Genomic DNA, 27502 nt, shown 5'->3' on the forward strand with positions numbered 1-27502 from the left:
CTGAGATTTGAGAGACAGAGAGAGAAGGAGTAAGAGAGAGAGAGAGAGAGAGAGAGAGAGAGAGGTGAAATTTGCTTAAGCCCAGCTCAGAGTGTTTGGTGGTTTTTGTTAATTCTCTCTCTCTCTCTCTCTCTCTGTGTTTGTTTTTTTGTTTTTTTTTAGGTAAAATATGGAGATTTTTAAGCTTCTGATCGGCATGTTTCAGGTATGATTCTGTAGCAATTCGGGCTTGATCTCTCACAATTTTTTTTTTTTTTAACAATTATGTTGTTTTGTTTTTGTTTGTGTTTTGTGTTGGAGATTTCGTTTTTTGATGTTCAGTTTCGACCTGGTTGTGAATGAATTCTGGTGGATCGGAGACTGATATGTTAGAGAGTTGGGTGTAATTGTTGTGGGTTTTGGGATTGTGGACTTGGGTCGGTTTGTTTGTTTGTGTTTGGTGCTAAATTGGAGTTTTGGGGGCTTTAAGATTAAAGCTTTTGGGGTTGATTTCTGTATCAAAATGCTGTCTTCTGGGTCTGCATGGTGTGTAGTTACTTGTCATTGACACTAATTCACTTGTCAGTAGCATGTGAACGGCAGGAAATTTAGCAATTTCAGTTTAAGTCGATTCTTTGCGTCGATTAATGGTGCTTACTTGTAAGTAACACTAGTTCTAAGTTGATTTTGTACTCACTTAAGATAATCACATGTTAAGGATATTTAATTTAGCATAGTTCCTACACCCTCTTAGCCGATTGCAGTTCTAGTCAATTCTTTGGGTCTATTTGAGGTGTTTTCTCGTCATGACTAATTTACTTGTTGGTAATATTAATTCTTGGTTACATGTCTGTGTATGTGCACGCTGGCCTTTTCTCTTTGCTTTAATTATAACTCCAGTTTGTACCCATTTGATATGGTTATACAGTAAGTCCCAAACTATGTTAACCAAATTTATTGTAGTCGATTCTTTCATGATACTAATTTTACATAATTTCTTATTTAATAATTGAGATGGGAACTATGCGCCCTTGATTTGTACTTGGTCAGCTGTTTGGCTGTTGAGGAAGTGAAGGAAAACATTAGAAATTGATATTCTGACGCCAAGGTTTCGCCATCGTCTAGGGTTTGGGGTAATCAAAAGCTTCAAACACTGGAATGCGCCTAAAACACTTATTGTATTTGTTTCGAGGAGGTTCTAAAATGTAGTGATGACATATTTAATGTGGTTCATGTTAAGATATATGTGGATTTACAAATGCATTGCTCATGTTAAGATATATTTAATTTTATTGAGTGGTTTGATTCCAGTATTTGTCCTTCTTTCTAGACATAGATTACTTTGATACAGCATTATCTTCAACGATTTTATTTCCTCTAAAATTTGCTGAGATCTCAGATACGGTTTTAGGAGAGTTTATTTATTATCTATGACTAAAATGCTTTAAGTATCCTGTATTGTGGGAAGAATATTGCTAATTTGTCTTAAAGATTGCTTAATCTAGAAGAGTTTCTTTATCTGGGTGACTGAGTTACTCGAAGCGTGTGTACTCTCAGGTTCCTGGCTGAGGATCTGAATACTTGTCTGCATTTAAGAAAGGATCTTTGCAAGTTTGGTTTAGTTTGAACTGATATTGCAATGGGCTGATATTGATGGCATCTCGCATTGGGTGTTTGTCCTGCTGAAGTTAAAGTAAATGGAGAGAAATGTGGGAAAGAGTACGGTGGATCAACAGAAAAACTACGAACAAATTCAGTACAACAATGTTGAAACAAGAAATGAGGGACTTGGGTCTGCAAATCAAAGATTTTTCCAGGATCCATCAAGTAATATAAATACCAACTTGCGACCTCCTGATTACAATATGTCAGTTGGAGCTAGACCTGTTCTGAATTTCTCTATTCAAACTGGTGAGGAGTTCGCTCTTGAATTTATGCGGGAAAGGGTCAATCCTAGGCAGCAGTTCATTCCAAATGCTTATGGTGAACCTAACAGTGCAGCTGGGTATATGGAGCTGAAAGGTATTCTGGGAATTAGCCACACAGGTTCAGAAAGTGGGTCTGATATCGCAATTCTCAACTCAGTAGAAAAGGGTCGCATTCAGGATTTTGAGAGAAAGGGATCTTCCACGCATGAGGACAAAAGTTATTATGATTCTGTGCAATCAGTGCCACGAACCTCATCAAGGAATGACAATAGCCGGGGACTTCATGGTTATGCTTCTTCAGGGGCTTCTGATAACTCATCAACAAAGGTGAAGTTCCTCTGCAGCTTTGGAGGTAGGATTTTTCCTCGCCCCAGTGATGGAAAGCTTAGGTATGTTGGTGGTGAGACACGTATTATCCAGATAAGGAAGGACATTTCTTCGCAAGATCTTCTGCAGAAAATGTTGACAATTTACAACCAAACCAATTCAATAAAATATCAGCTTCCTGGAGAGGATCTTGATGCATTAGTCTCTGTATCTTCTGATGAGGATCTGCAAAACATGATGGAAGAATGTAATGTACTGCAAGATGGAGGATCACAGAAACCTAGGATGTTCCTGTTTTCAAATGGTGATTTGGAGGATGCTCAGTTTGGTCTCGGAAACACTGAGGGTGATTCTGAGATTCAGTATGTAGTTGCTGTGAATGGTATGGACCTAGGTTTGAGAAGGAACTCAGTTGCTTTGGCAAGTGCTTCGGCAAACAATTTGGATGAGTTACTTAGCCTAAATGTTGAAAGGGAGAATGGTCGAGGTGCGCCAGAATTAGCTGGTGCAAGCACTACACCTTTGACAGTTAATACACCATCATCTGTGCAATCTTCTCAACCTCTGCCACCAAGCTCGTCTATTGCGTATGAATCCAATTCACATCCTTACCAGGGACAGAGGAATCATCATGGAGAAGCCGGACAACATATATTCACTGCTCTCCACCCTCTGGAGAGCTTCCCTAAGAAAGATGAAAAGACTAATACTCCCTTGTCTATTCCATTGCAATATGGTTATGGTTCTGACCGTTCTAATTATGCAGCAACTGGAGAGAATTTAGCTCCAATATCTGTCCATGGCCATGTTACTCAACAGGGAGGTCTGGCTGAGCAGCCGTATGGTGGCTTTCATGTGCAGGATTCAGAAGTATCTGTGACAGAGCTGAAATTGAAAAGAGATAGCTCAGCCCAGAAGCTAAATGAACCTGAGAAATTTCCATTGCTGGAGAAGGAAGCATCATTGAAGGAGGCAAGAATGAAAAGGGAGAGCTCATTCCAAAAGATAAATGAAACAGATAAAGATCAAACTTTAGACCATGAGTATGCTGTTTCGTCTCATCCACTTCATTATTCTGTTCTGAATTATATGCCGAGGGAAGAAGTATCCGTTGCTAATTCAGCAGCGGACATAGGACCTCCATTGGTGTCCATGAAAAGTAATAAAAAGCTCCAGGAAACCATACAGAATAAAATGTCCCCTGAAGGTGTGAATGATGGGACAAAGAATTATGAAGATGACCATTTTTATGCATCTGGTGGACAATTCACTCCAGGATATGGTGGCTCCGAGGGTTATCCAACTGACTTTGGCTATCATGATGCACCCTTGGTTCCTCCACCGGTTTTTCATTCTGAGCAAATTCCTAGAGTGCAGGCAGAATTGAACCGTTTGTCCAAATCAGATGATTTCTTTGGTTCGCAGTTTCTGATAACTCAAGCATGTTCTGATCTTTCCCAACCAATTACTGAATCAATTGATAAATTGCATGATGGGCATGTGGCGTTGCAGATTGAGCAGTCCAATTCATCTTCAAAACCGCTGTATGCGAATACTCAATCTGTTGAAGATGAACTGGTGAAACTCAAAAAGTATAAAGAGTTTGCTGACAATATTAGTAACATAAATTCCAGTAAGCCTGAGGAGGATCCGAAGTTACAGAAATCTGAGTTGAGACACATGGTGATTAAGCCTGTGGATGACCATGGAATGGCCTGGACAAAAGAAAACGACAAAGATCCCTCTATAAATGATAAAGAAGCAGCTGGTTTGAATAATCTAATGCAAAGTCAAGGAACTTCTGGTAAGCACACGGAAGGTTCTGCTTTAAGGCCACCAGAATTTGAACGAAATGAGGTGGCTGCCTCTAAGAAGAATGAGGAGAGTAGTAGGGCACCTGTTCAGCCCTCACCTTGGGCAGAGGACCAACTTAGAGGTGTTTCTCGAGGGGAGTCCGCTATTGTTGGCACTCCAGAGCAGGGAGACATTCTTATTGATATAAATGATCGCTTTCCTCGTGATTTACTGTCTGATATGTTCTCAAAGGCAAGAATCTCGCAAAATCTCTCTCATATGAGTCCACTACATAATGACGGAACTGGCTTGAGCTTGTACATGGAGAATCATGAGCCTAAGCATTGGTCATACTTTCGAAAGTTGGCCCAGGATGAGTTTGTTAGAAAAGATGTTTCCCTTATGGACCAAGATCATCTGGGCTTCTCATCCCCACTTACGAATGAGGAGGGGGGTCCTATAGATTACAGCTATCCACCTGTGAAGCCTGATGGGGTTGCTCTCAGTCACATCGACTCCCATATCAACTTTGATGAGGAGCTTCAAGAAGGGTCATCTGTTCTTATTGGACCTAGCATGATGAATTTGGGACCAGATTACAGTCCTGAGCTCAAGGGAAATGAAAGTGTGCAGTTGGATGGGGTTAGCCCCAGAATGCCAGAATTAGATTATGAGGTATTCTGTTTTACATTTTTGTTTAACGATCCCTGCTATTATATGTATTACTTACCTGTGGCTATGTTTTTCTAATTTCTATTATCACTTATAGGATGTGAAGTTGGATATTCAGACTGCTGGTGCACCTCTTGTTGATCTTTCTCTTGGAGAATTTGATATTAATACCTTGCAGGTATGACGCTTACAGTTTACTTATTAAAAATAAATAAATATGTTCTCAGTTTGCTTCTCTGTTCATCTGCAATATTGCAGAGTTTGAGTCATGCCTTATTTTGAACCCTGCAATGAAGCTACATGACATTTTATATTAAAACCTGTTCTCTTACCCTCCAACAAAATTTGTCAAGGTACTCTTTTGATATAGCTTGTTAGTACTTTCTGCATTAGGAAGCAAAAGAGAAATAATGCGATAAAATCACATTTGAAATGGACTATGAAATCCTATTTGCAAGAGAGGCATGATTATTGGATTATTTATTTTGAAAATATAAGTGATGCATCCCCTTGTATTGATTTTATCTCAACCAATTAAGTGCAAGACTATTTTTTTTAGGTCTTGGTTTGCTTTAAAAGCTTTCAAGAATTTAAGATCTCTCTCTCTCTCTCTCTCTCTCTCTCTCTCTCTCTCTCTCTCTCTCCAGAACTAACTTCGGCGCGTGAGAGCGCATTAAGCTAGGAGTTCCATACTTTCTACTTCCGTAAAAGAACTTTTTCCGGTGAGATCGTCATCAGTTCTCAGTGCTCGGAGTGGCTCGCATTGACGATGGAGATTCTATTGGGTTACCCGGAAGATCAAGAGTTCATCAAATCCTTCAGGAAAGGGTCGAAAATCGTGATCACTAGGAGAGGCAGTAACCAAGTTGGCCGTTTCCTAGAAGTAGTAGTTTTCGGGCTGGGCGGCCGGAAAGGGTTCATTTTGATCCCTGAGGGCCGTGGTGGGTGGGGTTGGATCAAATTCCCAGATGAGATGAGAAAGGCAGCTACTCTTTTTTTTTTTTTTTGCCAAAATGGATAGCGGTTCTAGGTCTTCGGTTGTGTCGGTCAAAAACGAGGGGAAGAAAGAAGAGCCAAAGCTGGGTTTGGCTCCTTACTGGAAGGGACCCTCCTTTGTGGAGGTCTTGAGGTTAGGCACGGGCCCTATTGCGGGGGGTAGTTGATCCAGGTTGTTTCATGCTTCAGCGAAGCCGTGTGATCTGAACCTTCTCCCGTCGGTAAGGCAAGCAGAGGAAGAGCTCAGAATGCTGATGGATTATTTCTCTCTGGAAGCACCTCCGCATGAATTGATGGGTATTGACCGGCCTCTCTGTCCGCCGGGTAAGAAGATTCTAGCACATCCAAATTTGAAATTTAAACTTTCAAAACGTCGCACGTGGAGCAAGCTGGATATGGGGTCTAGCTTGGCTTTGGGCCGGGCTGTAAGAAAACTTTTGGCCCGTTTTGTCAAGATTGGTCTGGGTCATTGCTTGGGTTTCTGCTTAGCCCAACTCTTCTCGAAACTGTTGGAGATGTCGCCGGAGATTACTTCTGGGTCTCCCTCGGATCGCCTTTCTATTGGTGTCTTGGTGAACGCTCCGTTGGAAACCTTTGAGAGTGTGGGTATGGCTTTGTCGGGCTCTCGTAGGTGTCTTCTTCAATCGGAGACCTCGTCGTCTCCTCCTGTGCCGGAGTCGACATCGCCGGCAGTCTCTGGGGTGATTTTGGGTTTGTCTTCTTTCGGGGATGGGCGTAGTTGTCGTCACCTTGATCCAGACGAAGATGTGGGCTCGGGTTCGACGGAGATTCAGCCGGAGACTTCGTCGGAGATTTCTTTGGGGCCAGAATCTGGGGTGGCTTCAGTGGGTGTGGATCTATTGGACATAGATGGGGACTCGGGTGCTGTAGCTGGGCCGAGTCTTCCTTCGGTAATTCCTGGGTTTTCGGGTTCTGTAGTCAGACTTTCTGAGGCTTTTCTCTTCTTCCAGCACTAGAGACGTCTTCCATGGTTTCTCTGATTACCCATACAGATTCACTCTCTTCGGCTGAGATGGATGAGAAGTTGACGTCGAAGTGGGAGTTAGATGTTAGGAAGAAGGCTGTTGGGATTTGGGAGAGGTTGTCCTAGGAGTATGCGTGGACAGTGTCTGAGGAGCATGGCGAGAGGATCATGGCTATTACGGAAGAAATGATTAAGCTTTAGAAGACTAAGGGCAAGAAGGAGCTTCTGAATCTGCAAAGCTCCATTGATTATGGTGATTCTAAAACTTCTTCTAGGCGTAGGAAAGGCAAGAGCCATGTGATGTAGGGTTGTATGCCTTGGGGGTTTTTGTGGTTTGTTTCTCGGGTCCTTAGGTTTACTTTTTTCCTGTTGCTTTGATTGTTTGTTGGGTTTTCAGGTTAGCTTTAGTTCTCCTTTGTATACCATCTATGTACTTTGGGGCGCCTTACGCTTCATTTCTCAATAAAACTTTAATTACCTATAAAAAAAAAACAAGAATTTAAGATAATAAGATCCCATTCTATATTGCTTCATGCTGTGGCTTAATAACATAGATGTATAAAGCTTTATATAGTTATGTTGTTTAACATTTATCAATATGGAAGGGTGTCATGTATTGCCCGAGTAAATTATGTCTCTATTAGGCTGATAGGTTCATGTTTTCTTGCATTTGAGTTTGACTGAAAAGGCAGCTTCGGTCATCACCATTGGTTTGGAAAACATCTTTGTCATTGTAGTGTCTGTTTTAACAAATTTGGAATTAGAAAAACTAGAGCATGGAGCAATAGTAAGAACAAGAGTGAGATCACTATATGTATATTTATCTGTTTCTATATATGTTTCCGCATGTGTGATTGCTTGCATTCATATTTAAATCTAACATGGCTTAAGTATAAGAAAACGTGCAACTGATGGCCAAAATGCTCAGTGACCAGGTCACAAGTATACAACCTTTAGTCCAAGGGTCGAGTTTGTGTATAATTGCAAGCATTTTTGCTTAGTCTTCATTAACTTGTTTTCTTGAAGTTGAGATTGTTTAAGGTGAGGATCCTCCCAAGAGCCGCCGACCACGAAAAGAAGGCTACCCTTGAGGGGGCTTGGGTCCGCCACACACACTTCCAGGAAAGCGAGTACCTATAGGACGATTCAAGGAGTAGACAAAAGATTTGACCTTGAAATGACCTTTTTTGGAAGGGACCCACCAAAGCTTGTTTTCGCCACTTCTTCTTACTATAACCGAATGCAACATCTGGAAGAAAGAAGCGAAAACATCCACCTCCCAATCATGCGCTTCTCTAGCAAAGCTTACGTTCCACTGGTTGGAACCACCCAAGAACTCTAGGTTATTTGCAATAGAGGTGTCTTTTGCAACGGCCATACCAAACAAAGCTGGAAAAGCTGCATTGATAGTCATATTCCCGACCCATAGATCGTGCCAAAAGCTAATCCTGGTCCCATTCCCCACTTCGAATTTGGTGTAGCGTTAAAAAGTCTCCAAACCTTTTCGAATATTCTTCCATAGTCCCACCCCAAAAGCTCCTATGGGAATGTGGGAGCACCATCCACCTCGGAAATAACCAAATTTGGAATCCACCACAGTTCTCCACCAAGCATCTCTCTCAATACCAAAGCGCCACAGCCATTTACCTAGAAGAGCGTGGTTGAATATTCTTAAGTTATGGATACCCAACCCCCTTGCAGAGATCGGGGAGCAAACCTTAGCCCAACTAACAAGGTGATATTTAAATTCTTCATCAATCCCGCCTCATAAAAAGTCTCGTTGGAGCTTCTCAATGCAATTAGCCGCACTAGCAGGGATGGGGAAGAGGGACAAAAGGTACGTAGGTAAGAAATATTGACCTTGCCGCCTTTGAAAAGATACATCCGTTTCCAACTGGCCAACTGACGCTCCATCTTTTCCACAATGACATCCCAAATAGACTTTGCCTTGTAAAAAGCCCCTTGCAGAAGGCCAAGATACTTCAAGGCCAGAGAAGTGGTCCCACCTAAGATGTCAGTCAATTCACCCATGTTGTCCACATTACCCACCAGAACCAAAACAAACTTAGCCAGATTAACTTTTAAACCGGAAACAGCTTCGAAAAATAAGAGTAGAACTCGGAGATGACAAAGATGATTAGGGTTGGCCCCACAAAAAACCAAAGTAGCATCCACGAACAACAAGTGTGAGATAGTTACAGCTGGAAATACCTTCTCAAACTTGAAATACCTTCTAGCTCAAGAAAAGCCTCTGCAATCGAGAAGAATAGGGAAATGATCCGACCACAATCTAGGTGACCTTTTATGGATCAAATTAGGAAACTACTGAACTTACCAATTTGGAGAAACAAGGATTAGTTTTAGGTGTGTTTTATCATGGCGTGCACCAGAAGTTGGGAGGTGGAATCCAAGTTTTTTGAATTGGTGGTAGTAGGAGGAGAGACTGGGGCCAGATTACGCGAGACTTGCAGAGGAAAGTTGAGGTCTATTCTGCTGGATAGAGACGAGATTGCGTGGTTGGTTCGCATCTTTGAGGAACTGGTGGAGGTGGAAGACTCCCGGGTCTTCTGGGATCAAGGTCGCCCTGGCTTTCCAAGGATCATTGCTCAACGTTGTTTCAATCGACACGGAAGTTTCCTGTTGGTTGAGGAATACGATGGTCGAAGGAAAAGCGGGGTGGTTCTTGTTCCAGAAGGAAGAAGAGGTGTAGGATGGGATCTCTTTGGCGCGGCCCTTCGTTGGGTGCACGAGTTTTTCAGAAAAGGAGCTACTATGGGGAAGGCACGGCCTGTGGTTCAGGCGGAGAGGGGAAAGAGGACCTTTGCAGAGGTCTTGAAGAGGAATCCAGTATCGGTTCATTCGCTAGCTCCAGCTCCAGTTCCGGCGGTCAGAAGGGAGAAGATGATGAAGAATTCCTACCCTACGGTGAAGAGTTTTACAACCAGGTATGGACCAACGGTCTCTGCGCAGGAAGGATGTCCAATGGTAGGAAGGGTGTCCAACGGAAAAGATGCACACTGGCACAAGCAAACTGTCAAGGGTAGGGTGGATACTGACACGATCCCACATTTCGGTGAAAGTATCGTAATCTCAAATCTGAAAGAGACGTTGTTGAAGCTCAAAGAGGATGTGGACCAGTGCTTGAAGAGGCTGGGCTCAGCTGAAATTGGGCTTACGGGATGGGATCAGGCTAAGCCTCACAAGCCCATTACTGGAGGAAATTTACAAGCCGGTCAAGACGTCTCCAAGCCCAAGCCTAAGTGGATGAAGAAGGCCGATACCAAAGGAAAGGCCGTTGTTACGGAGAGCCAAGTCGGTGGTGGATCGGCCCTATGGTTGGATGGCTCGGATACAGGCAAGACGGTAGACCTAGGAGCGTCGACGTCATCTGGGCCGTCCGGGCCGTCCGGGCCGTTAGGGAGCCCTTTCTCGGTGAGCGGGCCTGAGGGGAACCGCTCTGAAGCTCTTCTCCTCTCCGGTGGTCAGAAGCAAACGACACCGGTATGTGCTAAGCTGCTCCAATCGGTGGTCGAGGCGGAGGACGTCGCAGCTCAGGTCGACTTCGGGGCTGAGAGTAGTCAGAGGGCGACGGAGATGCATTTTCCGGTGGTCACTTTGACCGATTTCGGGGCTGAGAGGATTCAGAGGGCGCCGATGATGCGTTTTCCGGCAACAGGAGTGAAATTTTCGGGGCCATGGTCGTTGGGCTTGGACGTTGCGGATGCTGGAGTTGGTTCTTCAGTGTCCTGGCAGAACGGGTTGAAGAGTCCGCTGATCTCTCCTCATGTGAACCGGCCAAGGCAGCTTGCAGTCTGTTCCGGATGCTCTGAATTGGCTGAGGTTCAGGAGGATACTCGGGGTCTTGAAGGAGCTGGAAGTAGGAAGGAATTGAGTATTGCTGGAGAGGGGGCAGGAGCGTTGACTGTAGCGGAGGAGGTGGGAGGTGCTGCTGATTTGGGTACACTGCCTCCCCTTCATTCATATTCTCCAACATCAGGGGGCTTTTCGGGGTATTCTGATTGGGTTATTCAGTGTGCAAATGAAATTTATCCCATTGTGGGAATTTCGTTTGAAGGTCACAAGCTACAACTGTTGGCACTCTTAACATTTCTGGAGGGGGAACGACGTTCAGAAGCGATGGGTGAGCGGTCTAGTATTGGGGAGAAAGGTAAGAGGGAGGTCAAGAATCTGAAAAGTGCAGTCAATTACGATGCTAGAGGCGCTTCTTCCAGACGCAGGAACAGGAAGGTAAGGGGGGACCAAGTTGTGTTATGAAGCCAAGAATCCTTTCTTGGAATGTGAGGGGGCTGAACAAGAGGAGAAAACGACTTAGGATTAGTAACTTGCTCAGAGATTGGAAGGCGGATGTTATTTGTTTTCAAGAAACTAAGCTTAAAAGTCTCTCTCGCAGTGTTTTGCGCAGCTTATGGAGATGCAACCATTTTGACTGGTGTTCTTTAGACTCCAGTGGGGCCTCTGGGGGCATTCTTATTATGTGGGACACAAGGGTGGTGGAGATGGTCGAGAAGTGTGTGGGGGAATTCACTCTCGCAGTCTCATTCAAGAACGTTGCGGATAATTTTGTATGGGCCTTTGCAGGGGTTTATGGCCCGAATTCTGGGTTCGATAGAAGACGTCTTTGGGATGAGTTGGCTGGTTTGTGTAGTTGGTGGAGTCTGCCGTGGTGTATAGGGGGAGACTTCAATGTTACACGCTTTCCGAGTGAAAGATCTGGTGATGTTCGTCTTTGCTCGGCTATGACTGAGTTTTCGGATTTTATTGCAGACCATAGACTTATAGATCTTCCCCTAGCTGGAGGCACCTCTACTTGGTCGATTGCTCATGATCCTCCCATGTGGTCAAGGATTGACCGCTTCCTAGTGTCACATGATTGGGAAGCCCGGTTTCCTTTGGTTTCGCAAAAGAGGCTTTCTCGCCTTTTTTCGGATCATTTTCCGATACTTCTGGATTGCGGCGATGTTTCTAGAGGGAGAAGGCCTTTTAAGTTTGAAAACATGTGGCTAAAGGAAGAAGGGTTCGTGGGTTTGGTGAAACAATGGTGGGATTCTTACTCGTTCCAAGGTTCGTCTAGCTTTGTTCTAGCGTGTAAGCTGAAGGCTTTGAAGCAGGATTTGAAGAAATGGAACGATGAGGTGTTTGGCAACATAGAGCATAACAAGAGGAAGCTGACTGAAGGTATTCAGGCTTTCGATGCTATTGAAGAAAGAAGGGCATTAGGGGAAGAAGAGATCTTGAGAAAGGCTGAGACTGTTAGGGAGCTAGAGAAGTGTGCTCTTTTGGAGGAGGTGAGTTGGAGGCAGAAATCTAGGATGTTGTGGTTAAAGGAAGGGGATAAGTGCACTAAATTCTTTCATTCTATAGCCAATTCCAATAGAAGGTACAATTCTCTGAACTCCTTAGTGATAGGGGACTCTATATCCTCTGATCAGTCAGAAATCGGTGTGCACATCGTCAAGTTCTATAAGAAGCTGTTTACGGAGCAGTGCAGGTAGAGGCCTTCGGTTGAGGGTATATCCTTTGATTCTATTCTAGAGTCTGAGGCCAGTTGGATGGAGAGAGCTTTTGAGGAGGAGGAGGTCAGGAATGTAGTTTCAGCAATGGAAGGAGATAAGGCGCCAGGTCCTGATGGCTTTTCTATGGCCTTCTTCAAAGAGTGTTGGGATGTTTTGAGGGGGGACATTATGGATGTGTTTCAGGAGTTTTTTATCGGGGGTTCTTTCGAAAAGAGCCTCAATACTTCGTTCATTTCTCTTATTCCGAAGATTCCAGGTGCTAACGATTTAAAAGACTTTCGACCTATTAGTCTTGTGGGTGGTGTTTACAAAATCATTGCCAAAGTTCTTGCAAATAGGCTTAAGACGGTTCTGGAAAAGGTTATTTCTAATTCTCAAAGCGCCTTTGTCAAGGGGAGACAAATTTTGGACCCAATACTTATTGCTAATGAATGTCTGGATAGTAGATTAAGATCTGGAGAGCCTGGAGTCATGTGCAAAATGGATTTGGAAAAAGCTTATGATCATGTCAATTGGGATTTTCTCTTGTTTGTATTGAGGAGATGTGGATTTGGAGAAAAATGGTGCTCTTGGATAAAACATTGTATATCCTCTGTGAGATTTTCAGTGATGGTTAATGGCTCTCCCAATGGATTTTTCAGCAGTTCACGTGGATTGAGACAAGGGGATCCTCTCTCACCCTTGTTATTTGTTTTTGTGATGGAGGCATTGAGTCGAATGATTTCAGCTGCGGTAGGGGGGGGCTTACTCGAAGGATTTAGTGTGGGTAATGTTTCATTCTCACACTTGTTATTTGCAGATGATACTTTGATTTTTTGCAATGCTCGCCATGCTCAGTTGCGTTATCTTAGAAGCCTCTTTCTTCTATTTGAAGCTGCTTCGGGCTTGAAGGTTAATTTGGCCAAGTCAGCTTTAATCCCTGTGGGAGACGTAGTTCAAGTGGAAGGTCTTGCCGATATTCTAGGGTGTGGGGTTGCTAATCTACCGGTGAAGTATCTAGGCCTTCCGTTGGGGGCTTCCTACAAATCTATTCATATCTGGGATGGTGTTATTGAGAAGGTTGAACGTCGGTTGGCCAGCTGGAAAAGGTTATACCTTTCCAAGGGAGGTAGAGTTACCCTAATCAAGAGTACTCTTTCCAACTTGCCCACGTATTTTTTGTCTCTTTTTCCTATCCCGGCAAGTGTAGGTGCTCGTATTGAGAAGCTACAACGAGACTTCCTTTGGGGAGGAATTGGTGATGAGTTCAAGTATCATTTGGTGAAATGGTCTAAAGTGTGCACTCCAGTTTCAGAAGGCGGGTTGGGTATTAGAAATCTGGTGGTGTTTAACAAGGCTCTATTAGGCAAATGGCTGTGGCGTTATGGGATTGAGAGGGATGCTTGGTGGAGAATAGCGGTGGATTCCAAGTTTGGAAGTCTATGGGGAGGTTGGTGCTCCCTAGAGCCTACATGTACTTTTGGGGTGGGGTTATGGAAGAACATCAGGAAAGGGTGGGAGAATTTTGTAGGATTCTCTAGATTTGAGGTGGGAGGTGGGGCTAGAACAAAATTTTGGCATGATTTGTGGTGTGGGAACTCAACTCTTAAGGAAGCTTTTCCTGTGTTATTTGGAATTGCTCGTGCGAAGGATGCTTCAGTTGCGGATAATGTGGAGCCTGTGGGGGGCTTCAATCAGTGGAGAGTGTGCTTTTTTAGAGAAGCGCATGATTGGGAAGTGGATACCTTTGCTGCGTTTTTCCAGGTATTGCACTCGGTCAGTCTTAATAGAGGCAGTGAAGACAAATTGTGGTGGACCCCTTCCAAAAAAGGTTTGTTCAAGGTAGGGTCTTTCTTTAGCTCTCTGACTTGCGATGTGAGAAGTCACTTTCCGTGGAAGAGTGTATGGCAGACTCAGGCTCCTCCGCGGGCGGCTTTTTTCGCTTGGTCTACGGCTCTAGGCAAGATCCTAACGGGGGATAACCTCAGGAAGAGGCATATCATTGTGGTGGATAGATGTTGCATGTGTAAGAGAAGCGGGGAATCAGTGGATCACCTTCTCCTTCACTGCGATGTTGCATACGCTATGTGGAGTGCTATTTTTTCTCGTTTTGGGCTGTCTTGGGTTATGCCTTTAAGAGTCCTTGACTTGTTTGAGTGTTGGTGGACGGCTGGGAGGCAAAGGAGTGCTGTTATCTGGAAGATGGTGCCAACATGCATTCTCTGGTGTGTTTGGAAGGAAAGAAATGATAGGTGTTTTGAGGACTTGGAGAGATCATTGGAGGAAATTTTAGCTTCTTTTTTTCATACTTTGTATCTTTGGACGGTGGCTTTTGTGTCACCGTTGTCGTTTACCTTTGATGAATTTCTTGTTCGTTTTTCTCTTTCTAGCTAGGTGCGTTCTCTTGTATACTGCCGGTGTATTGAGGGGCGCCTTACGCTTTTAATAAGACCTACTTATTACCTATCAAAAAAAGTTACAGCTGGAGGCCTAGAACCCACAAAGAAACTTGAGAGAAAACCTCTATCAACAGTAGTAATGATCATTTTGCTCAAAGCCTCCATGAATATAACAAAGAGAAAAGGAGATAATGGGTCGCTTTGCCTCAACCCACAAGAACTACTGAAAAAGCCAGTTGGAGAACCATTTACCAACACGGAGAAGTGAATCAAAGATATGCAATGCGCTATCCAAGAGCACAATTTCTCCATGAAACCTCACCTCATCATGTACAGAAGGAAATGCCAGTTGACATGGTCAAAAGCCTTTGCAATATCTAGCTTGCAAAGTAACCCAAGATCGTTGGACTTGAGACGACTGTCCAAACATTCGCTAGCTATGAGGACCGAATCCAGAATTTGCCTACCTTTAACAAAAGTGTTTTGAGGCTTAGAGATAACTTTTCTATAATAGAACTCATTCTATTAGCAAGGACTTTAGCGATGATGTTATAAACCCCACCGATAAGACTAATAGGCCGAAAGTCAGAGGTATCGATAGCCCCAGCTTTCTTCGAAATTAAAGCAATGAAAGAGGCATTAAGGCTTTTCTTGAAATAGCTGTGAGCATGGCAATCTAGGAAAACCTTCATGAGATCAAATTTGATTACATCCTAGCAGTCTTGAAAAAAAGCCATAGAGAAGCCATCAGGCTTGGGGCCTTCTCTCTATTCATACCTTTCTCCACCTCTAAAACTTCCATCTCCTCAAAAGGGAGCTCTAGCCGATAGGCCTCCTCCACCTCTAGAGAGTCGAAAGCAAGGTTATCCAATCTAGGCCTCCAGTTGTGATGTTCAGAGAATAAAGAGTCATAAAACTGAACAATTTGATCACTGATAACTAAAGGATCGGAAGCAACTGAGCCGTTGACAGAAAGCGACTCTATAGAATTGAATCTCCGGTTCGAGTTAGCAAGCCGATGAAAAAACTGTTTAATTATCGCCTTCTTTAAGCCAAAGAAACTTTGTACATGACTTCATGAAGATTTGATTGAGAACCATAGTCAAGGCCATAAAGCTGTTCCACATGTTATATATATTTTAATAGTTTTACTTGTTGATAAAAAAAAACATATATATAAAACTGTTGAAAGATATATTTATATATATACACCATTGTTTTATATAATCTAGTCTATAACCTTTGTATGTAGTATTATAGTTTTGGGCTCTGTGCTCTTCAAGGGAAGAACAAACACTTTCCATTTTCCTTGATCTGAGCTCCAAAAATCCAATTACTTACACAACTATAATAATTTTTACAAGCTTATATGTAGACTCCAATATGGTTGGTCCTCAAGTTACTCAGACACCATTAGAACTCTAAACTTACATGTAAAAAACTATGAAGCCTATCATTAAAACCCAAGAAATAGGTCCATCCTCTAATCCTTAAAAGTTCTCAAACTCCCTTTTTCTTCTCAGCAGGGGTCAACTAGCAGTCTGCTTTGCATGTTGCATTATCTGTTGTGGTCTGTTTCTTTTCAATGTAATACTGAATATAGTGATTCTTTTAAAAGGCGATCTTTTTTTTGACAAGTAAGAAATGTTTTATTAAAAAGCGTAAGGCATCTCTAAATACACATGGAGTATACACAGGAACAACCAAAACAACCCACAAAAAGAAACCCAAACAAACCCACAGGACCTAAGCCCTTAAATTCAAAACCCACAAGAAGCACTCAAAGCAACAATAAGAAAAAAAAAAAACCCCAAACAAACCCACCAGGACCTAGCCCTTAAACCTGGAACTCACAAGGAGCACTTAAAGCTACAGCACTTGAGTCTTTCCTTTCCTTCTCCTAGAGGGCATGCTTGCATTGCCGTAGTTAATGGAGCTTTTTAGATTCAACATCTCTCTCCTCCCTTTAATCTTAAGACGCATAACCTGATGGAAATCCTCTTCAATTGCATCCAAAATTGTGAAGGACGGATTTTCATCCTCAACACCATCTGACGCCCAATCCAAGGGCATGTTGGGAGGACAGACACCCAAGGAGTAAGGGGAGCCTCCTTCCTTGCCAAGCCAAACCTCATCCCCCTGATCCCACACAACAATCTCCCCAGACGGGCCAAAACCCACTGGCCACTTCTGAGATTGGATCAAGCCATTCGTCGTGAAATTCACCTCCTTTTTAGCAATTGGAGAAGCGCAACCACTCAAAGGGGAGAAAACACTCGGGAGAAGGAAGCCTCGTCGAAGAAAGCTAGACGGAGAAGACTTACCCCCTCCCCGACCTGGCTTTGGTGAAGACTGGACCTGAGAAGCACCACCCAAAAAGGGCGTCACCGGAGTAATGAGAGTTGCCACAACCTCGTCAATCAGAGAAGAATCCATCTAAGCAGTTTTTGCCTTCAATCTCCGATGATATCTTAGAATCAATTTGGATTCGGTCGGATAGATGGGAGCCCACTCTCTGACATTATCGGAAGAGAAAATGTTCTCCCAACGCAGTCGCCCCCAAAGAAGAGACCTTGGAATTTGACCCAACTTCAGAGAACTCGAGAGCTGGAGAAAACCCCTTAGAATCCAAGTTTAAGCACCCAAAGGGAACATTCACTTTGGAAGGAGAAGCTATCGCAAGAGGGGACCCAGAAAACGCCGAACAAGGGGAAGAGATCGCTGACAACGACCTACCTAGAAACGCAGAGGCAGACTCCGGAGTAGAAGAAACCGGCCTAGACCTTGCTGACAACGGCGCAGCATCTATCGCTCAGTTTGCAAATCCCTTGGAAATAGAGAGATCAGCGGCCAACGACGTGTTCAAGCAAGAACTGGCGCCTTCAGGAGGAAAGGAGAACTCTTCAGCACCTTTAGACAACTCAGAATTGGCCGGTAGTAGACAACTCGCCACCCATGTCGACTGTCGTCATCACCTTCAGCTGTTGAAGACCCGATGTAGACCCAAAACCCACGAAGAACTCAAAACCCGCTTCAGGATCCAAAGGGAGCCCTTGACCCCTAACCTCAGTCCACTTCTTAGATTTGGGCTTCGTCAAAACCTGGCCCAGACATAAATCATTAAAACTGAAATTGGGTTTAAGACCCAAGCTGAAACCAAATGATGACCCATCAACGACCTGACCCACAATCTCACTAGAAGGTTCCTCCTCGACCGCAATTTCAAACGAGGCAAAGACTTCCTTGCTGATCCTGGTGTGCCTTGGGCAGAGGGAAGATGTGCTGGATGTCCCTTGCACTGTAGATTCAGCATCAATTCCTTACCCAGCGGTTCCTTCTTCAACACAGAGCAGTCCATGGCCAACCTCACCTCCTCTGATGCTAATGGTCTCACTGCCAAGAGAAGATCAAGATCACGCCTCTTAATCAGCGGAATTCGCTACTTGACAGGACCCTTTGACTTCACCACCTCTAACTTCACCATCTCCATGATAATGGAAGAGCACCACCCAAAAAGGGCCAAGCCCCACCCTAGCACGGTGAGGAGACCTTCAAACCCAAAACCTCCTTCCCATCCTTCTTCTCCACCGGAGACAGCACACCAATGAGAGAAGACCCAGCCGTGGTTTCCAGGAAAACCACCACCTTGCACAACTCATTAGCCACTCTGTTCTATCCCCGCCCTACTCGTCCCTCTCGGAACAAGATGAACCCTCTCCGGCCACCCAATGCATAGATCGCCAGCTCCAAGAAGCTGCCATCCTTATTTTAGCCTTTCCGAACAATCCAAGCCTTCGAATCTTCCCGAAAGGATTTGACAAAATCCTTGACCCCATGAGACCATAAAGCTTCCTTCACTACTGCGATAACCCAAGCAGTACATTGCAAACCCAATAGCACAACCCCTAAGAAACCTTTCCTTCTCTTCTCCGTTCTCAGCACAAACTTGCCTTCCTCCACCTAGAAGAGGAAAGTTTTGGCCTCCACGAAGAAGCGCCTCTCCAAAGCCATCCCCTTGAGAACTCAAGAGAATGGAATCCTAGCGGGACGCGCCTACACGCGCCACCGCTGGAGTGAAAGAGTTTAGAAAAGTCGAGAGAGAAAAGAGAGAGGAGAGAGAGAGAACCAAATCAAAATTAGAAGGATAAGTTCCTCATAGGCTTAGAAGGATAGAATATTGGTTTATTTAAGAGGGGGGAAACCTTGACAAGGATAAGTTCCTCATGAAAAAAAAAAAAAAATCAATATTGATTAGGGGTGGGTATCGGGGGAATCGGGGACGGTAGGGAGTTTTCCTCCTACCGTCCCGACTTTGTCGGTGAAGTCGATAATTTCACCGACTTCTTTCCGATTTGGTATATTTCGACCGTTACCAACCAGTGACGGTAACGGTCGGTAATCGGTTAGAGAGAGAGGCTTTGCTATTAGTTTGATTTTAGACCGATGATAAAACTGGCTTCCATGTTGCTTGTGGTTAAGGTGGTGGCGGTGGCGGCGATGGGTTGGCAGATCGCAGAACCATAAAACCGTCAAACCTGAAACCAGAAAACCAAGATGGCTGGGTATTCTTGGAAAGAGCAAATGAGAGACGAAAATGAGGGAGGCGCAAATGAGAGAGACGCAGCGGTAGATGGCTGGTTCAAACTTGGACAGACTACTGAGAGAGAGATGTTATCACATTAGCTTTGTATCTTGTAGAGGAAGCTGAGAACGAAAATCAGTATTATTTCTCAGATAATAGTCACCTTGTGGCTTAGCACTAATTGAGTAAGATTTTTTATGATTGTTTTTTTTTTGGGTAATTAATCATGATATAAGTTGGCTGTCAGCTAGTCTTCCTAGGCTGTCATTGTAGCAGAAGATGAAAGATGCACGGAAAGTGGCTAGCTGGCTACAAGCATTATTGAAAGAAAGGTGACACAGTGACAATTGACAAGCTTCCCCTCAGAGAAAACAGAGTGGCATGCAGCCTTTTGGTTCCGCAAGAAAGAGGGATAGGAAATGTAACTAGTTGACACAACAGGATTATAGAACTCTTTTCTTTCACTAGTTAACAACGGGATCAATATATAATTTTTTTGCCACTGACTCATCACAAGCCATATTGTTTTAACACAAAGGCCACGGCTTAGTTCACAGCAAGTACAAGTTGGTTGTTGTATATTTTAAACAAAGATTATATACATCACACTCATCTGACAAAAAAGAAAAAAGAAATTAGGATATATATATATATATATCGCCACACTGATACAGAAAAAATTAATGGAGTCAAAGGATATTATAATATATATTGTTTTCAACTGTATCATCGTTCAACCAATAGAATACGTATTGTATTCCGGATATATATTGTATTATATTATATTGTGTATATATATACTATAATAGAGACTCCATTCTCTTGAAGAAAAAGAAGTAGAAAACTGATCTACACAATGCAAAGTGCACAGTGAAGCTCTCACAAAGCGTTGTCCGTGATTGACACACACGCATAGTGATTGACATAGGCTGTGCGGCACAGTGCTCCAAACATTGTGTGTCAGTTTGATGCTTTATTAGTGTGTCAATCTAAGACGTGTACTCAAGTAAAGCTAATACATGTTCTGATGTTCTCAAGACGTGTGTTCAGGAGAAAGTCCAATTCATCGAAACCAATGTCTCAAGAAGTGTGCATGGTTAATAAACTCCAATAAGCAAATAACAAATAATACATAAGGAATCTAAGGAATAAGGCATAAAAGAAAAAGTTGTTTACCCCTTAGAACTAAGTATGGACTCATGGCTCGGCAAGAACGACTGAGAGAGAATGAGTTTCAGAGTTTGACGGTGTTGGCAACAGCAAGAGAGACGGAAAGAATCTGACTTCTTCTATTCTCAAAACGGCAAAGACAAAGGCAAAGAGCGATTTGAGCTTTTTATTTACTGAATGGTTTCAGCCTTTCAGGTTAGGATGGAAGAAGACGTCTGTTTTCATAACACAAAACAGAGTTGTTTTGATTAATATATCTTTTTATAAAGAAAAAAATTCACTATCGGTTTAGGTCGGTGCAAAAACCGACTCCAAGGAAAACATTTCGCCTACCGATCGAACCGACGTCAGTAGGCAAAATCTGTGCCGCCTACTAGCCGCCGGATGTCGGTGGCGGTTCGGCGTCGGCACGGTGACGGCCGATAGGCTGCCGGTGGGTGGCAGGCGGTTGATCTGCACAGTCCTAATATTGATGTAGAAGATTTCTTCATATTTTTCCACATTTCCACTTTTTGCAAAAGATTAATTTTGAAATAGAAGTTATAATGAATTGGAACATAATTGAATATGTAATGAGGGCACAATACTAGAAGGCAATGGCCTTATGACACCGAGAGACTAAAGCAAATACGAGGCAAGTTATAACATCTGATATAGTTGATTCGCTGATTTGATGGCAGCTTCGAGGACGCTTGTCTGTTCTAAAACTAAGGAACCAATTACAGCACCCCCTTTGAAGTTCTGCCGGAATGGCAGGTAATGAGAAGAAGGGCTTACTTCGGGGGTTTTCTCAACCTGAGGCTGGCTGTGATAGCCCCCACCACTCCTCTTTCTTTACCTATTGAGTTGGCCTCATCTTCGACTCGGGAGGTCAAGGATGATGGTGTTGTATTGGACAACGGTTTTTCTCCATCTAATAAGTGGCCTGTTGGGTTTGATCCTTCTGGGGAGGTCGTGTGGGAGTAGGACGACGAGTTTTGGGATGGGATGCCTTTGGATTAGGAGATGGAGGGTGGTCCTGACATGGAGTCGTTGGCAATCCTGGATGCTTTTATAGAGAAATTTTATTGGGACCAAATGTTAGCACGCCAAAAGACCAAAAGCAAGAGGGAGCTTTTGAATTTGAAAAGTTCCATCAACTATGGCGATGTGAGCGCTCCCTCCAGGCGTCGGAAAGGAAAGGCTCACATGACATTGGGTTGTGTTCTTTCTATGGGTTTTGTGGTTTTGGGTTTTTTGGGTTGAAGGGTTTGTTTGGGTTTTGTTTCTTGGGCTGGCTTTTGGTTGTTCTTGTGTATACTTCCAGCGTTCTTAGGGGCGCCTTACGCTTTATAATAAAACTCTTTATATATATCATTAAAAGCGTAAGGCGTCCTCAGGTGCACAAGAAGTATACAAAAGAAAGCACATATCTAAGAGCAAAAAGAACAAAGAAATCATGATAACTAATAACCAAAGAATGAACAAAAGTAGCTGTCCAAAGATGCAAAGTATGGAATAATGAGGATACATAGTTGATAATACGCGTTAATATGTTTCCATGTGAATGGAAAACTATTGCAATTCATTTTCTACTAATCCTCTTCTAATGCAGCAATAGGTACAACTTTTGTTAATTGCTTTGCCATCTATATAAGAGCACTGCACCACAGTGTCGAGTTAAACTGTACTGCATTCTTTGCTTTTGTCCCGTCCTCCATAATGATCATCTTTCTAGCTAAAATTGGTTTTGACTTAATTTTACCATAATCAATGAGCCATGTCATGTTTGATTACCAGGCTATTTCTTATATATTAGATTTGTTGGCATGAATATCTCCTTTTTGGGTTTCAGTTTGAATAAATTGAGGATCATCCCTAATGAATTATTGCGTACTTTTTGGTTTTCTAAATTCTGGTTTTTCCTCTGTATTTTGAGGTTTGCTTGTATTTTGGCTTCGGTCGGCTCGGGTTTTTTGGTGCTTCATGTGGGTTTTGGGTTTGTGGGTTTTTTGGGAGGGTTGTTCGGGTTTTCGTGTGGGGTTTGTTGGGTTGGGGTGCTTTTGGGGTAGGTTTGGGTGTTTGATGGGGGCATCTACTGTATTTTGGGTTTTTGTGGGCTAGCTGGGTTGTTCCGGTGTATACTACCTGTGTACTCAAAAAGCGCCTTACGTTTTTTTAATAAATTTCCTTATAAAAAAAGAAAAGAAAAGAAAAAGAAGTGATTGAGATCCAAGTATCGTTACTTTTGTTAACACTGTGATCTGCATATTGAATTCAAGCTCATCCTTAGTGATTTTTAGCTCAAGAATGCTGGTGGTGTTTGGGACGCATGTTTGGGCTTACACCTGAACTCTTTTAACTGTGGGAAAAGTTAGTATTGTTATTGAATTGTTAGTTGCGATGCCCATATGAAATGGTATTGGCTGCTATCCTCCCCTCTCTCTCCAAAACCAACAAGAAGAAAGAAATAGGCTGGCCTAAGAAACTTGAATTATTATTGTTAAATCATTAGTTATACCAAAAGTTTAAGCTAATAATAAATGGTGAATTTAATCATTTAATTAACATTCGAACACTTCCTTTCATGCGTGGGCCTAGACTCCCTATTAATAAGTGGGGTTCAATGCATTGAATTCAACTGTAGAGGTAGGATTCGAACTCTTGACCACTATTTTCATACCATGTTATCACTAATTATCCTAAAAGCTTAAGCTAATGGGATATGATGAATTTAATTGTTTAATTAATATTCTAACAATTATGATTATATTTTTTCTGTTTAAATTTTTGTTTTCTTGTTTTATTTTTCTTTTATTTATTTATGTCATGGCTAATTTTTCTGAACTTGTGCTGATTAAAGTTTCGAAGGACCATCTGGTACTGCATGAAATATGTTGGACCAATTGTATGCTTCCTTCTTTGATTATTGTTCAGCAGACTATTTAAATGATGCAGTTGAATTTTTTGCTTTCTATATTAATCATTTGTTGATGTATTTTTGAATGCCATAGTAGATCATAAAGAATGAAGATCTTGAAGAGCTGAAGGAATTGGGTTCTGGCACATTTGGGACTGTTTACCATGGAAAATGGAGAGGAACAGATGTTGCAATTAAGCGAATAAAAAAGAGTTGTTTCACGGGTCGCACATCGGAGCAAGAAAGATTGGTGGGTTTTCTTTCATGTAATGGACCTATCAAATGTTTGTTTTCCTGTTTAACGATTGATTAAGTGCAGAAAAGAGTCACTTGTGAAGGTTTCAGTTGCAACAATCAAAGCTTTCATTATTTAACATTACTTTTTTTACTGCACAATTATGGAGTTGAAGCCTAGGAAGGATTTATGATGCCAATTTGAGATGGCTGTCCCCCAATTATTAGTTGAGGCTAGTCTCCAGTTTTCTTTGGGTACTTACTGGTTGAGGCTAGTCTTCACCAGCAGCATTGTGCCCAATTTTTGCTCTTTAGTTGCTTTTTGCTCATTAAGGGAAATTGTTTTGTCATATGTTTCTCAGTAAATAGTAATCGTACTTTTCAGACTCTGGAATTCTGGCGTGAAGCTGAAATTCTTTCAAAGCTTCACCATCCCAATGTGGTGGCATTTTATGGGGTGGTGCAAGATGGACCTGGTGCAACACTGGCCACTGTGACAGAGTTCATGGTGAATGGCTCTCTTAGACATGTTTTGCTGAGCAAGGATAGGTAATATTTTGTTTTGTCTAGGATGTCGACGCATCCTCCTAGCTTCTTCATTTTAAATGTGTTTTGTAAATATGCAGGCATCTTGACCGTCGCAAGCGACTCATTATTGCAATGGATGCAGCTTTTGGAATGGAATATTTGCATTCAAAGAATATTGTTCATTTCGATTTGAAATGTGACAACTTGCTCGTCAACTTGAAAGATCCTTTACGACCTATTTGCAAGGTAATTGCTGATGGTTTAGCTGTTTTTTGAAAATCTCTCTGTGTGTGTGTGTGTGTGTTAAATAGTAAACTCCCAACACCACAACCTCAAGTGGGGGTCGAGTCCTAAACTTACGCTTTCAGGGAAGAGACATGCTACCAACCTGCAAAGCTGTTGGTAAATGTCTCTCTTTAGTTGCCCTTAATGTCTTTTAAATTCGCCCCCCTCCCCCCATGAGTGTGCACTTACCAAGTTCTGAATCAAGCAACTCTCTCTCTCTCTCTCTCTCTCTCTCTCTCTCTCTCTCTCTCTCTCTCTCTCTCTCTCTCTCTCTGTGTTAAATAGTAAACTCCCAACACCACAACCTCAAGTGGGGGTCGAGTCCTAAACTTACGCTTTCAGGGAAGAGACATGCTACCAACCTACAAAGCTGTTGGTAAATGTCTCTCTTTAGTTGCCCTTAATGTCTTTTAAATTCACCCCCCTCCCCCTATGAGTGTGCACTTAAAAAGTTCTGAATCAAGCAAGTCACTCTGTGTGTGTGTGTGTGTGTGTGTGTGTTAAATAGTGAACTCCCAACACCACAACCTTAAGTGGGGGTCGAGTCCTAAACTTACGCTTTCAGGAAAGAGACATGCTACCAACCTACAAAGCTGTTGGTAAATGTCTCTCTTTAGTTGCCCTTAATGTCTTTTAAATTCGCCCCCCTCCCTCTATGCATGTGCACTTACCAAGTTCTGAATCAAGCAAGTCAAGTGCTGCTCATTGTGCAGGTAGGAGATTTTGGCTTGTCAAAAATTAAAAGGAATACCTTGGTTACTGGTGGTGTAAGGGGAACCCTTCCATGGATGGCTCCAGAGCTGTTGAATGGTAGCAGCAGTAAGGTTTCTGAGAAGGTGAGGTAGTTCTTTTTATTTCTTAGGGAAAGTATCCAAAACCCGTGCTTATCTCGATTTTGCCTTTTAGACTGCAGTTTTCAATTTGGCCAATGTAAAGACTCAAGTTGACCAAGATTTTAAATCTAGGGATTCTGTCAATTTTTCCTTTAAATAATTAACAAAAATGATTTGAAAAATACTATTGTGCCTTTACCATTATTATTATTATTATTATTATTTATTTTATTTATTAAAAAGAGCCTCTGTTGGGAACAAAGTGGCCGTGAGCCACCCTTCAATTGTGTGGTGGCCGAATAGAGGTGGCTGCGAACCATCCCAAACAGAGGGGGTAGCTTGCGGCAACCCCCCACAAAAGAGGTGTCTTGCGGCCACCCTCCGATTAAAAAAACATTAATGGGAAGGGTGTACTAGTATTTTCACATAAATTTTGTTATTTATTCGAAGGGAAAATGGATAGAAGTCTTAGATTTAAAATTTTCGTAACTCATGTTTTAAATTGGCCAAATTGAAAACTGCGGTCTAAAAGGCAAAATCCGAAAATGCAGGGGAGGGTTCTGGAATATTTTCCCTCTTTCTTTCATTAGGAAGAAGAGGAAACTAGCTCAAAACTGGTTGATTCCTTAATATTTTCAGTAGAAGCAAACTAAACCTATGCCATCAGTTAGTTTTGAAAAATTCCTGCTTCAGGTAGACACCATTACACTAGAGGAAAATGAAATTTCTTACCTTAATCTGTTGTTATATGGTGAAGCTGTTTAGTGGTTGTGTTTATTTGTCGAAGATGGTTTTAGTGGTGTCTTTTATGCTTTTCATTTCTTATATATTGTGCCCAATCGATAACAGGTCCATGCACGTCTAATTTGCAGGTTGATGTGTTCTCATTTGGTATTGTCCTATGGGAGATTCTCACTGGTGAGGAGCCTTATGCCAATATGCACTACGGAGCTATCATAGGTTTGAAATAATCTCTCTCTCTCTCTCTCTCTCTCTCTCTCTCTCTCTCTCTTCCTAATGTCCTACCAGATTTTGCTTTTAGTTGGTGGGACAGGCATATGGGCTTCACTCAATTATGAAATTTCTTTTTCCCTGAAATTCGAGAACATACTTTAGCCACTGAAACTGCGTGCAATAGGATTGATGAATGGTCCCCTTTTGTGGTTTAACTTTGATTAAAGCATATTAGTTGACTTAAGGATTACGAGTTAATGGTTTAGAAGATGTTATTGAGGTGCACCTCAAGGTGACTTACACTAAAACACTTCAAAGTATTCAGTTTTATTTGAGTAGGTATATAATATGCACGTCCACCTGAAACGTGAAAAGCATCCTTTCAAAGCGTATCAAATGATAAGCTTGCTCTGTGGCGCCCTTTAGAAAAAAAAAAAAATTAAATTAAATAAGAGCAACTCTAAAGACGGTAAACTAACAGGGCAAGGAAAAAAGCTTTACTGAACAAATCAAAACATTATAATTGATTTGACTGGCAGCACAGCCCAATGTCCCAGGAGGACGGTGTTCAGAGACCTCACTTGCCGGTAAAGATTATAAGCAAATGATCACTTTCATATCAAGTCTCACTCCTGCCAGCTTTACAGCAGATAATCCCCTTCAATTTCTGAGTTCGATACGGGGCTCTATTTAGGGTTTCTTTTGGCCAAACCACTTACTGTAATTCTATTTTCTTCCGTTTGACATCAGCACTGCTCTTTGTTTTATTTAAGAACATGCTCATTTCTAATTTTATCTTTTCAAGCTTTCTTGTCAGTTTATTCTGTTACTTCCCTGTGATTTCTATGGTGTCCATCACCACCTTACTAGATAGGAAAAATATGATGGAAATATTTATCTTGACAGCCTCTTTTATTGCATTCAGGCGGCATAGTAAATAACACGTTGAGACCTCATGTGCCAAACTTCTGCGATTCTGAATGGAGACTGCTAATGGAGCAGTGTTGGGCCCCTGACCCGGTGGCCCGACCATCATTCACAGAAATTGCCAGACGCTTACGCGAGATGTCTACAGCTTGTCAAACTAAGCCACAGGGTCATCAACCACAGAACCAGGTGCCCAAGTGATGGCACCTGTTGATTCCCTTTATGGCATTTTGGCTCTTATCATGAATAGTGACGACGAGAGATGTTCATCTCATATACTCCATAAAGATTGTGTGTATTATATGAGCAGGGAGAAGGGGCTCCCATTTAGAGGGTGAAATTATAGGTTGGTTATATTATAAATCGTGATTGGTTAGTATGATTGTGTTTGAGAGAAACTGAAGAAAATCAGTTTATATGTAAATCTATTATTTGTATACATCCATACTCTGCTTTTGGTACTGTGTGAATAACAAATACAAAATTTTGATTATTCT

General features: G+C 42.4%; 1 protein-coding gene across 1 annotated transcript; it reads left to right on the plus strand.

The window, feature by feature from the left end:
- LOC133868601 (uncharacterized) lies at positions 1–27498 on the plus strand. Its single transcript, XM_062305531.1, has 9 exons — positions 1–205; positions 1537–4703; positions 4798–4878; positions 23342–23494; positions 23864–24027; positions 24105–24252; positions 25005–25127; positions 25997–26084; positions 27004–27498. Exons 2-9 carry the CDS (start codon positions 1677–1679, stop codon positions 27204–27206), a joined length of 3987 nt encoding a protein of 1328 aa, XP_062161515.1. The 5' UTR covers positions 1–205; positions 1537–1676; the 3' UTR covers positions 27207–27498.
- Positions 27499–27502: the final 4 nt, after the last annotated feature.

The sequence above is a fragment of the Alnus glutinosa genome, chromosome 5, assembly GCF_958979055.1.
Source record: "Alnus glutinosa chromosome 5, dhAlnGlut1.1, whole genome shotgun sequence".
Taxonomy (NCBI): Eukaryota; Viridiplantae; Streptophyta; class Magnoliopsida; order Fagales; family Betulaceae; genus Alnus; species Alnus glutinosa.